The following is a 12,434-nucleotide window of genomic DNA, read 5'->3' as shown; positions in this document are numbered from 1 at the left end:
ATGCTGTGTATGCAGACGGATCACCAGGTGTTGGGACACAGCTTATATGAAACTTGACTCCTGCCATGATTAAGTGTCGATTGACAAACTAACAATAGGATTTGACAGTAATGTCTCTGCCGCCCTCTTGTCTGCCAGGTAATGAATTTCAGCAGTCCTCTGACGGTGCCCCCGGGCTGTTGGCGTGTCCTGTCCCTGCAGCTGCTCAGCAGGTCTCTGCCCACCAACCTGCTCTCCACCCTCAGTCTGAGTACCAGCCTGGGCACCGCCTTGCAGATCCCCCTTTACTTCCATTCTACACCTTCCAAGGTAGAAATCGTGTTGTCAGATTATTACTATTTGTTAGCAAGTTATCTTTAATAGTACACAGCATATGACAAACTTTTTTGTAGCCATAGACCTGTAAGAATTTACTGTATAAGTTTTAGAGAACCACCATGCGACCACTAATGAAGCATTTAATGAACACTTGAAAACTGACTTGATGATATCTTCACTCTGGCAGCAAGGAGAAGTGGTGTTTGAGGCTGAAACAGAGTGTGGGCGTCCCTGCCCACTCGGCTTGTCTGAAGCAGGTGATGCACGCACTCCCGACTCCTCTTTGTTTCAGAGAAAGAGGCAAAATCAGAATTTTCTATTTGAATCTCTTTGTTCCTTACTTTTCCATCTGCTTTTCCAGGTCGTTCTCAGTGGCAGCGTTCTCTGCTCCCAGACTTTTTCTCCTCTTCCTGGGCTATCGACGGCAAACTGGCTGCTGAGCTGTGTTCTCAATGGCAGAGTCACAAAGACCAGCTGCCTTGCAGGTCAGTTTTAAGTACACACATTGATTTCACTCCATTGAGCATCTTATAGTCTGTAATTATACAGAAGTAAACACATGGATCCTATGGTCTTCAGGTGGCCCAGACTCCCGGTGGAGACGTCCTCTCTTTTGGACTTCGGCGCTACACCAATCAATGAGAGCAAGGTTGGCTGGCTTACTGTTAACTTAAATAGATTTATATATCTTAAAGCCTGATTTACAAGTTGTGGTATGTGCCTGCAGCAGAAAGATGATGTGTTTTTCTTGTTTTAGGTGAAGACATTCGTGTTGAAGAACCCCTCCTCTTCTGTGGTTTCAGTAGAGATCAGAGTCCTCTCCCTGTACCCGGCTCCCTTGGAGGCTCTGGACCTCTTAACAAAATGGTGTGCCATATGTATTGTGTGTTTTTATGTGGTAAATATTTACTTGGCTAAAGTGGTTTGGAAATGACCTTGTTTTTTGAGGGTTTTTTTTCTTTCATTGGCAGGTTTAATATTAGCCCCCTCTCTGTCAACATCACCACCAGAGAGTTCTCTCTTCTGGCTACTCCACCCAAGGTAAAGACTGAGAACACGCTAGGGAATACAGTTTTGACAGTTTGATCTTTTAATGTTTGCGTATTGCTTTCAGCTGCCAATATACATTATTTTTGCTGAACACGATGCTATTCGTCTTTGCTGTCCTGCCAACACGCCTTTGCTTTTTTTATGTGTTTTCAGTTGGGCGAGTATGTGGGAGAAATGAGTGGAGAGGGCGTTCTGCGCCTGCTGCTGCAGCCCTGGGAGACCAGAGAGGTTGCAGTAGTCTTTACTCCCTCCGAACACAAACCTACCACTACCATTGTTATCATCAGGTACCCATTCATATTGTATTGGTGACAGAACTGGATCCTATTTTGTGTATTTCATGAAAACTGTCTTTGTTATAGCACAACATTCATGTCACGTTGAGTGTGTTTGTGTTGTGTTTCAGGAACAACCTCACAGTGTTTGACATGGTGAAGGTGCAGGGCCACGGGGCCAAGGAGATGCTCCGAGTCGGGGGCAAACTTCCTGGACCCGGAGCGTCTTTGCGCTTCAACGTTCCTCAGTCAACACTAATGGAGTGTCGGGACGGTGAGACTCATATTTACGCATGTTGATATTCCCTTTTAACAGACGGTGTCATTGTAATGAAATGTTTGATGTGTTCATGTCTCACGTAGGTCTCCGCACCAACAAGCCACTTTTCGCCATCAGAAAAAGTTTCAAGGTGGAGAATGCAGGAGAGCTGCCTCTGACTGTAATGTCGATGAATATAAATGGCTACAAGTGCAAAGGTTATGGCTTTGAGGTACTTCAGTGTCGCTCCTTCAGCCTCGACCACAATGCATCCTCTGAGATCACTATTGCGTAAGTTGATGGTCTATTTTTGTTTTCTTTTAAGAAGGAATCATCTCTAGTGGCACCTCTTTGCCTTAATTATTTTCTTTTCTTCCTCTGTATGTATGAAAATAATCTCCAAAATTGTCCCTAAACTACATTTACAAACTTAAATGAAGCTGTTGCGTACAGCAGTGTTAGACTCCAAAGCCACCTTAAACAATAGTGACATCAACCAACAAAGTGATGTCACCAGAGAAACAAAATTACAACATACTTACACATGACTAAATCTACTTCATGTTTGGCTCTTACCCTCTTCATTGCTCTCTGCCTTGCAGTCGTGAGTATCAGTACAAATGAAGTTGCATCTGTGGGTTTATGTATAAGAGAACCAAACTTTTGGACTTCTTACTGTCTTCCACTTTCACATCCTTCTAAAGTCCACTTCCCCATTTACAACTTCCTCATCCCTTTAGCACTTGCATTTTCTTTCGTGTGTGCTCAGGTTCACTCCAGACTTCACCTCTTCCTGGGTGATCCGGGACCTCATCGTGGTGACATCACGCGGGACCATTTTCCCTTTTACGCTCAACGTGACATTGCCGCACCACATGTTGGCCCTGTGTGCTCAGGTGGTTCCTGGCCCCAGCTGGGAGGAAACCTTTTGGGTTGTCACCCTCGTCTTCACTTGGTCAGTATCTTCTAACTGTATATTAGTGAGTTTGTAATAGTTGGTTCATCCTGGAGTAGAGAACTGTTGGGGCTATGATTGTGACAAACATATATTCAGGTCTTAGTTAAACATTTAGTCTGAAGTGTGCTGGATATCTGAGGAGTTGAAGTCTGCTTCCAGATGTTCTGTAATCTCTGTATCTGTTTCTCTTCCAGCTTCTCCTTGTTTGGTGTGTGTCTGATGGCCTTTCATCAGGCCCAGTATATCCTCAGTGAGTTCTTTACTCCCAGCATCAGGAGCAACCACAACTCAATTCTGTCCCGGGACAATGGCCCTGTCAACAACATCACACATAATGGAGTCAAGTACGTTGCATCTCAGTGTTGCAGTTGAGAAACTCTATTGTCTACAGAATGAAAGATGATTTTTGTCAGATTACTTCATATGTTCTCCCTTTTTATATCTTGATTGTGCAGTAAAACAAAAGGAAGCTGCAAGAGCTATGTGGACACCTGTCATACCTCTGACAAAGGGAAGGGTCGTGGCTCTGCAGCCCTGGCTAACAGCCCTGCCCCACGTGCTCAGTCCTCAAAGAAAGGCTCCTCCTCTACCTCCCAGCCACAGAAGAAACACAAGGTTTCTCTCTATTACTCCAAATACAAGTCAAACCCCTCTGCAGCAGCAGCTGATGCTGTGACAATGGAGGAAGAGAATGACGACCAGTCACCAGATTCTCCTCAGACTCCAGACCCTGATATCTGCAACAACAACAACAACAATGAACCGTTTATGAGTGAGCTGGACAAAAAACCATCACCAGACTTCAAAGAGGACTCCCACTGCATCATGGAAGATGAGGTGCCGGCAGCAGTTATGTTTCCTATGGAAACACCAGCTTTTTCCCCAGAAAATGTCACTTTGGGTCCAGGACCTAGACCAGGCCTGCTAGTGTGCAGTCCTGCAGTAAAGAGCTGCACTGAAAAGAGCAACTCTGAGAAAAGGGACAGTTCTGAACAGGAGGTCAGTAAACTCTGATGTCTAACAGTTTGCTGTGTATATACAATATCTTATTTGTTTCCTATTATGAAGCTCATCATCATCATAATGCTCTTCCCTTCCCTCTCCAGCTGAGAGAAGACGGCAAAGCCCAGAAAAAGAAAGTACAAAATGTGGAGATCGGCGATGCATCAGGGAATCATAAGGGAAAAAGGAACCGCAGGAAGACAGAAAGTGTCTCTAGGTAGGAGACCCACTCACTAAACAAATATTTACATTCACATTTGTAATTTTCCATAACGTGTGTGATACCAGCTTCTTTTGTATTTGCTTTGTTTGAAAGAGCAAGCAAAGAGATGTTAAAGCATTGTTTACCTGTGAATCCCACAGTGCTCCTGAGCACAGTGTGCTTGTCGTGTCTGAGAGGGAGAAGGAAGTTGAATGGAAACCAGCTGACTGGAACATCAGTGGAACACGCAACAGGAACCGCTACTGCAATGTCTCCAAATCAGAAGTACCAAAGCCTGGACAGAGCGTTGAGAGTCCACTCAAACAGAATGGTGAGAGTGCTCACAACCGTACTTCAGTGTTATCAGCTCAGCCACAGATTTAGGGTTATGGCCGTCAATGGCTACCAGTTTGTGGCTGTAATATCAGTAATTGCCCCTGATTTAATCCAACCTCCCTTTGGTGATGTCTGGCAGGTGTGAGTGTTGCTCGCACTCGCCGGAAGTGTGCTGCAGAGCGCCGCGGTGGCGGAGTGTGTGAATCGGGCTCAGATTCTGGCAGCTCATCCGGTAGTGTGAGGGCCAGTCGAGGGAGCTGGGGCAGCTGGAGCAGCGCCAGCAGCATGGAGGGAGACAAAGACCCCAACGCCCGCACACATCCCTGCACTACCTCATCTAGAAAAAGTAAGAGTAGTGCTTCATCTGATGTATTTCTTTTATTGAAGCAAGCATTTGACATGACGCATCCAGTTATGGGACATTTGAGATGTTGTTTTATATAGAAAGAGTGGGAAAAGAGAGAAAAGAAAGAAGGTTGTATGTTTGTTAATATTATCCTTTTTCAAATGGAGCCAGAGAGCCAACGAGAAAGGAGAGACTAGACTCTGAGGCAAGATAGGAAATATAATGTTCAAGTAGATTGAAACAGAGCAGCCAGGAAACAGCAGAAAGCCAGGGCCGTCCGAAGGCTGTGACAACATGGCATGGTTAGTGTGGACGAAGAGTACAGGACGGAATCAGTGATGTTGATGCAGGTACAGTTTTTACAGGATGATGTCAAACGGCAGTGTAGGCAGCTACAGATCGCATCGTAGGCAGGAGTAGTGCTTCAGATAAGAAAAGTCAATCCTGCGCCCATCCACTCTTTCTGTCCTTTTAATCAGTAGTTTGCATTTTTACTACTTTATTCTATTCTAGTTATTATGTGTGTATAATCCTCTATCTATCTTTCTATCTATCTATCCAGCAATGCTGCACTTTTATAGAGAGAGACTTTATTCCATACAGAAAACCCCATGTTATTCCTGTAAGATGGTGCATAACAGTTTTGTGCGATGATGGGCCACTGATACTTTTGTCAGCGTGAAGAAACAATTGAATCTGAAAAGTGTTGTTTTCTACAGGGGACTCCATGCAGTACGGTGTCTACCCAGTAGAAAGAGACTGCTACCAAACCATGAATACAAACTACAAGGCTCTGAGGTAAACACACAATGCTTAAGAAATATAAAGTAAGAAATCGATGTTAAGTGAATGCCAGCTTGGTTAGTGAGAAATGATGGAGTGTACTAAACTAACTTGTAACCTTTTGCCTTTTGTCTCTGTAGCATGAATAGCTTGTACCGTAAAGACCAGTGCCAAAGCCCCGATCCCGGACCCGCACCCAGTTTTGCCCCAAGCTTTGCTGCTGTTGCTGCTGGAGTGGAGAGGAACACGGGTAACGAACCACACATTTGTGTTAAGGCCGTGGTGTAAACTAACTAAGTAAAAATACTTCATTACAGTGCTTAAGTTTGTACTTTAGTGGGTATTTATATTTTGCTAATTTCTTTTTCTTGAATCAAAAGGCTTGTGTTGTGTAAACTAAAGGTGGTGTCATGTCCTCCCTCAGATCTGACAGCTCAGTACGTGCCTGAGGAGACCTGGTCAGCACCGTCTATCCCCCTCACCAATGAGTTTAGATACAACACCACCGAAGCGCTGCCCTACATACCTCAGCCGCCAGCCCCAAGCCCGTACAATGGGTAGGTATCTCTACGCGTTTACGCTGTAACTATGAACTCTGGCTAAGGATTTACGACTAAAAGAGTGAGGAACTGAGCATCTAGATCTATAAGGATATTCTCTGAAATCTTTTGTCTGTGTTGATTATGGCATTAATCTACAAATTGATGGTCCTTCTTGAATGATACCTGATGTTGTGGGTAATTGGTTTTCCAGCAGTGTGTCTTCATGTGACCGTGGATCAGTGTAGCAATATGTTCTGTCCCTGTTTGTGTCCAACAGCTTTACCTGGAATAGTGTCAACACTCAGAGCAACAGTCCCTACTCCTACTGTGAGGCCGCCAACTACATGACAGGTGGGTACAAGTTTGTCACATATTGTACATACTTGAATACACATGCGTATTCATATTTTTTCTACAATCTTTGAACAGATATGACGATAGATAGGAGGTTAATTGAGCTTAAGCAGGATGGTGTTTAAACATGGAATTAGGGTCGTGACTGTCAGATTTGGTGACTTGTTTTCTTTATCATTTGTGAAAGCTTGAAATGTTTATGTGGCTAAATCCCTTTATTTGTTATCAGGAGAGGCCTGGACCTCTGCTCAACAATTTAGAATTAATTTTGTGTGATAATGCTTTAATCCGATTTAAGGAAACGTGGCTCCGAATTCAATCACAAACATCTTTGACCCGGAATTGACTTCACTTTTGAGAACAATGCAATAATAGATTAATGATTATTTTTGTAATCCCCTTACAGGTAATGGCAACTTCCAGAGTGGATTTTCATGTCCGGAGGCTCCGAGTGCACAAAGCCAGCAGAGCAGCTGGAGTGAGGAGCAGCAGCCTCAGGAGTCGCCCTCAGCCTGGGACACAGCAGCATGTGTGGGCAGCAAGGTGACTACACACAAACACAAACCTGTTAACCTGCGCTCTCCTGGCACAAGTACCATCATTAATAATTAAATCAGTTTACAGTGAAATGAATATCGATAAAATTGTCACACTTGACACGATGGAACCAGCATTTATCTATAAATGGGGCAAAATAGATCCGTTGTGAGTAAAACATTATGTTCATTAAAGTCAGAGTAACTCTTTCAGCACTGGCTGTAAAAGTGATTGCCTATCATGTAGGTGAGGGGAGTTCACATGTTCAAGGACATGCTGAATGTAAGCTAATCTCCTGGAATTTATTAACTTGTGTACATTGATCACTCAACTTTCTGTCAAAAAGTGGAACAACCCTGGCAGAAATGATGGCTTCCGTTTTACTGAACGTCAGCTTTTATCAACTTCTCTTTCACTCGCTGCTTCTGCTTTTTGGCTGGTTCAGGCTGTGCTCTGTGTAACATTAGCAGCCGTAGCGTAAGTGCTATTTCGGACTGAAAGAGTGAGATCAGATTCAGAAATCTTTATTTATCTCCAAGGAGTAGTTGATGAATGGCCACAGGGTGTGACAAAGGGACTCGGTGTGCATTTGTCGCTCTGTAAGTAAAAGCTGGTGGAATCTAATCTCTCTCTTCGTGGTCCACAGCCATACTTCCCTGGTACCAGAAGCCTGTCCCCCATGTCCAGCCTGTTTGGGTCCATCTGGACGCCACAGAGCGAGCCCTACCAGAGCCACTTCCAAACCGAGCGGTCAGCCCCAATGTCCCCCGTGTCCCCAATCACCCCCCCTCACTCTCCCTTCATCCGGCAGCCAGAGGGAACCTGCGGACCAATCCAGTACTCCAGCTTCCACCCCTTCGGCCCGCACATGAACCTGGATATATGGAACTCTTCCTCCAACCGCAGCTCCAACTCACAGCTCTCTAACGACTCCGGTTACTGTGGAGATGTTTAAAAAAGAACAGACCTTAATGATAATTGCAAACAATATATAAAACATTTAAAAAGTAAAAGAAAGGAAACAAAATGAATGTGCTTTTATCACTAATGGGGAAAATGTGAATATTCCTTTTCTTTTATGTTCCCAGTTTCAAATGTTAAATGTTGTGAAAGGTTAAGCATTTGTTGTATATTTTTCTAGATGTTTTGCAGTTTTGATCATAGAAAATTAAAAAAAGGTTTTGTACTTGACAACATTTCAGCCTTTTTTTATTACATCACTAATCCACATCGTCTTCCACAGAAAAACACAAGACCTGAGGTTGAAACACATGAGAGTGACTTGCACCTGCTGAGAAATTGTTTTATGGAAGAGCGATGCCTTAAAACAAAGCACGTCCACGCTGTGCTTTAAGATTATAGGTTAATGCCTCTGAAAAAAAGATGTCCGTTTCAAAGATATTTGAAGATGACCTTGAAAAGTTTCCTCCTCACAAAACACAAAGCAGGTTTTTGGTGCCATTCAGGTCAAAAACAGGTGAAGAAAAGTCAACGAATAGGTTTTGATCCCTTTCAGGACTTAATAATAGCTTTGTCAGCATTTTACATACCATTCTCTAAGCTTCGGTCATTCACACACATTACAAAGCTGTTGGGAGAACAAACCAACCGTGTGAGTGAAGTGATGTATTTTACTCTCTTAACCATTGGCACGCAACTGAACCTAAAGTGTCATCTGCCTAAAGTAATGCTACTTCCTGTTGTGGCGGAATGAATGACATGAAAGATAAACATCAGCAAACGGAGAAGTTGTTAGGGAACTTAATGACTCAACGTGCTGAAACAGAATAAAACCTGATGTAAAAGCTCACTAATGATAAGAAGAAGGAAGAACAGCCGCAGGTGAGCCACTGGGACTCCTCAAGGTCTGTAGACTATATTACAGCGTATCTTTAATTAAAACTCATTTGTAGGAACTTTCATAAATCGTATTTACTCATAAGTTACCTGTATTCACTATTTTGTGAATAGTTTCAGTCTTATAATGATCTATCTGCCCTCAGACTTGTTTTGAGATGTGTATTTAACCCATAAATTTGGAAAAAGAACTCTACATAAAGAGCATAAAGCATCCTTCACTTACTATGTTTATGTCCTAAACACATTTTCTACCAGAATGTCAGATAGAACCTTTAATATTTACCTGTTATTAGCCAAATCCAATGAGCAGATACATTTTTGTGTGTTTGGCAGGAAGTCGAGATGAGAGTCTATGTCTTTCTTGTGCTCGTCCATTTGCTGACATGTCTGAGCTCCGCTTCAGCTTCAGTCTCCAGACCGCGGTGTCATCACTGTGAGAAACCATCCTACTGTGACTGTTCAAGGCAAAACCTGTGGCGAATCCCTGTGATCCCATCAAAGGACATCGCTGAGCTCGACCTCTCGTTCAATAAACTGTGGAGCATAATGAATAATGAATTTCATGGCTATGGAAGTTTACAATCTTTGACCATGAGTAACAACAAAATCCAGACTATCCAAGAAGAAGCATTTGTCCCTCTGTCAAATCTGAAGGAACTGGACATATCCTCAAACATTCTGGAGTCGCTTTCTGGGAAATGGTTTAAAAACCTTGTTTCCCTGCAACACTTGAATCTGTTAGGGAATAATTATAAAACTTTGGGACAAGGCCATTTGTTCCAGCCACTGAAGGGACTGAGGCGCCTAGAATTAGGAGGACCTTACCTTCAGTCCATCACAATCAATGACTTTTCCGGCCTCAGTGAAGAGCTTGAAGAGCTGTTTTTTCGCGGAGAGCACCTGCAAAGCTACATGATAGGGAGTTTAAGAAGAATTGCACCAATTAGAAGAGTATCGATTGCTCTTGGGGGTCTATTTGAGAGGGATCCTACCTTAGCAGAAGTGTTAATGTCTGATGTCGCAAACCCAAACACAACGCTTACTTTTGCTGATACAAAGTTTGACAAAGCGGATCACATGGTCCCATTCAAAGCAGCCAATAAGGGCGGTACTACACACCTTAGGTTCAAGAATAGTAGCATGACGCTTGCAGCTTTTGTTGCACTTCTGAGAATGCTGTCATACTCTAATGTTACATTGTTTGTAGTTGAAGATGCAAAGCTCTTCCTGACCCACTTCGATCTCGGTTTATCTCCCCTAAAACTTAACAATTTAGGTCACATTGTCTTCAAAAACCTAGAAGTTCCTCAGTTCTATAGTTTTCCGGCCTTCTTTTTCTTAGCACCTGTGATGAAAGTTCTGCACAGTTTGTCCGTGATCAATTCTAGCGTGTTTGCTGTTCCCTGTGAAACATCTGTTGACCTCTCAAATCTTCAATACCTAGACATTAGCAGTAACTTCATCGATGATTTCAGATTGGTCTATCTGATGTGCGATGGCAAAGATGTTTTCCAGGGTCTGCAAACCATCAATATCAGCAAGAATTACCTGCAGTCAATTAACAGCCAGCTTTTCACCAAACTAGATAACCTGAAAAACATTGACATGAGTGGAAATAAGTTCTATAGAATGCCTGAGAATTGTAGCTGGCCGGCAAATCTGCAATTTCTTAACCTTTCGTCGACACGGTTAACCACAGTGACTGATTGTCTACCGAAGAGTTTATGGATTCTCGATCTTTCCCACAATGACTTAACCGTGTTTGACATTGGGCTTCCCTGTCTCAAAGAGTTGTACATCTCTGGGAACAAGATTGCTGCTTTGCCAAGTGGGAGTTTATATCCCCATCTAACTTTCCTCTCCATTCCAAATAATAATTTACCAACGTTCAGCAGTGACGGCCTGAATGATTATGGTATGCTTGGGTATTTGGAAGCTGGTTCCAACTCTTACATCTGCTCATGTGACTTTGTAGCTTTGATGGCAGATGGCTTGACCGGACATAGAGTCGAACTAAGAGACAGAGCAGACCAGTACATCTGCGAATCCCCCGATTCTGAGAGAGGAAAGGCTGTAAGGGACGCACATTTGTCTGTGTTTGAGTGTCACATGGCTTTAGCATTGTCCCTCCTCTGTTCCGGCATCATGGCGGTGCTGCTGCTCACTGTAGGGCTCTGTCACAAGTTCAATGTGTTGTGGTATATGAAGATGACCTGGGCCTGGCTGAGAGCGAAGAGGAAGCCTGTTTTAAAACGAGCAGAACTCAAGTATGACGCCTTCGTCTCCTACAGCCAGATGGATTCCGGTTGGGTGGAAGCACATCTGATCCCGGAGCTCGAACAAAACGAACCACGTCTCCGGCTCTGTCTGCACGGGAGACACTTTGTCCCTGGAGGCTGGATCTTAGACAACATTATAGACTCCATCGAGAAGAGCCACAGGACCCTGTTTGTCCTCTCTCAGCATTTCATCAGGAGCGAATGGTGTAAATATGAACTGGACTACTCCCATTTTAGACTGTTGGACCAAAACACCGACTTGGCAGTGCTGATTCTGCTAGAGCCCATTGACAAACAGACCATCCCCAAGAGGTTCTGCAAACTGCGCAATGTCATGAACTCCAGGACGTATCTGGAATGGCCTGATGATGAAGCCCACCTACCCAGGTTTTGGCAAAGTTTGAGAAGGGCTATAAAGCGACCTGAAAATGACACATGAGGGGTTTTAAAGTTATACTCATTTATCAACCCTTTTTTCTGAAATGTGCTGAAATGTCTTATCAACCTGACACACTAACATATTTTGCTTCATTTAATTGGACTATATTTTATTTGACTTTTATACTTATATACGTTTGTTTTGTTGTATTTGGTGCCAGTCCAATAACCAAAGGAGCATCTAAATTCATTTTCTAAATTTTTTTTGACTATATCATGCAGTGAGGTGTAATCATAATTGAAAATTAATTTAGATATTAACTTTGCTGTAAAAACAAATTCTTAATGTGCATGATCAATAAATCCATCTGTGTGCCACTGGACATCTAAGGTTATTTATTTTTTTATTATTCCCCACATTTTGGCCTCTTTGGTTTTTCTGTTACTTCTGTGTTTTACTTCAAAAAATACACATTTTTCATCATTTCAGAAGGCAAATAGTCATCGGAAATTAAACATTTGTATACAGAGGTTGAACTTAAAACAATGTTGGTTTCTGAAAAGTTTAACATATGATCCCTAATATAACCGTTGCTTTTAAATTATCTTGATGTAAATGACATCTGAAGAAAATGTGTGTGTGTGTGTGTGTGTGTGTGTGTGTGTGTGTGTGTGTGTGTGTGTGTGTGTGTGTTCATGTGCTTGTGTGCCTAAAAGAGTGTGTAATTCATTGTCAGGCTCTTGAGAGCTGACATATTGCCGCTATTGATCTTAAGGCCTAAAATCAACACAGAAGCCTGGATACTGATGATAGGCAGGCCAGGGGAGTTAGGGTGCCCTGATAAAACACACACTAATGCTGCACACACACACACACACACATAAACAGACGGATGCACATGCACATATGTACATGCGCACGTATCAGCGTTACAGATGTGTGCGAGGGGGTCAA

General features: G+C 43.0%; 2 protein-coding genes across 3 annotated transcripts in view; both read left to right on the top strand.

The window, feature by feature from the left end:
* Window positions 1-8,151, top strand: part of tmem131l (transmembrane 131 like) — a 29,691-nt gene extending 21,540 nt beyond the window's left edge. For both annotated transcript variants that reach the window (XM_076145383.1, XM_076145382.1), the window contains exons 14-34: window positions 139-309; window positions 506-575; window positions 680-803; window positions 898-967; window positions 1,076-1,185; window positions 1,290-1,359; window positions 1,522-1,655; window positions 1,775-1,917; window positions 2,007-2,193; window positions 2,672-2,857; window positions 3,055-3,204; window positions 3,316-3,859; window positions 3,967-4,079; window positions 4,226-4,395; window positions 4,540-4,746; window positions 5,466-5,544; window positions 5,670-5,779; window positions 5,954-6,086; window positions 6,349-6,422; window positions 6,832-6,968; window positions 7,609-8,151. In XM_076145383.1, coding sequence (XP_076001498.1) covers window positions 139-309; window positions 506-575; window positions 680-803; window positions 898-967; window positions 1,076-1,185; window positions 1,290-1,359; window positions 1,522-1,655; window positions 1,775-1,917; window positions 2,007-2,193; window positions 2,672-2,857; window positions 3,055-3,204; window positions 3,316-3,859; window positions 3,967-4,079; window positions 4,226-4,395; window positions 4,540-4,746; window positions 5,466-5,544; window positions 5,670-5,779; window positions 5,954-6,086; window positions 6,349-6,422; window positions 6,832-6,968; window positions 7,609-7,917 — 3,291 coding nt within the window. In that variant the 3' untranslated portion in view covers window positions 7,918-8,151. The remainder of the gene's footprint in view (window positions 1-138; window positions 310-505; window positions 576-679; window positions 804-897; window positions 968-1,075; window positions 1,186-1,289; window positions 1,360-1,521; window positions 1,656-1,774; window positions 1,918-2,006; window positions 2,194-2,671; window positions 2,858-3,054; window positions 3,205-3,315; window positions 3,860-3,966; window positions 4,080-4,225; window positions 4,396-4,539; window positions 4,747-5,465; window positions 5,545-5,669; window positions 5,780-5,953; window positions 6,087-6,348; window positions 6,423-6,831; window positions 6,969-7,608) is intronic.
* Window positions 8,152-8,794: 643 nt separating this feature from the next.
* Window positions 8,795-11,759, top strand: LOC142994714 (toll-like receptor 2). Its single transcript, XM_076145536.1, has 2 exons — window positions 8,795-8,827; window positions 9,156-11,759. Exon 2 carries the CDS (start codon window positions 9,165-9,167, stop codon window positions 11,538-11,540), a length of 2,376 nt encoding a protein of 791 aa, XP_076001651.1. The 5' UTR covers window positions 8,795-8,827; window positions 9,156-9,164; the 3' UTR covers window positions 11,541-11,759.
* The last annotated feature ends 675 nt before the right edge of the window (window positions 11,760-12,434 follow it).

This window comes from Genypterus blacodes, unplaced genomic scaffold, assembly GCF_046128005.1.
Source record: "Genypterus blacodes isolate CSIRO-AG114 ecotype Tasmania unplaced genomic scaffold, CSIRO-AGI_Gbla_v1 ptg000030l_1, whole genome shotgun sequence".
In the NCBI taxonomy this organism is placed as follows: Eukaryota; Metazoa; Chordata; class Actinopteri; order Ophidiiformes; family Ophidiidae; genus Genypterus; species Genypterus blacodes.
This window is presented reverse-complemented; position numbering and strand designations above follow the sequence as displayed.

Bases quoted from the DNA above. Each gene is read 5' to 3' on its own strand.
- LOC142994714 (XM_076145536.1), top strand. From the start codon at position 9,165: ATGAGAGTCTATGTCTTTCTTGTGCTCGTCCATTTGCTGACATGTCTG.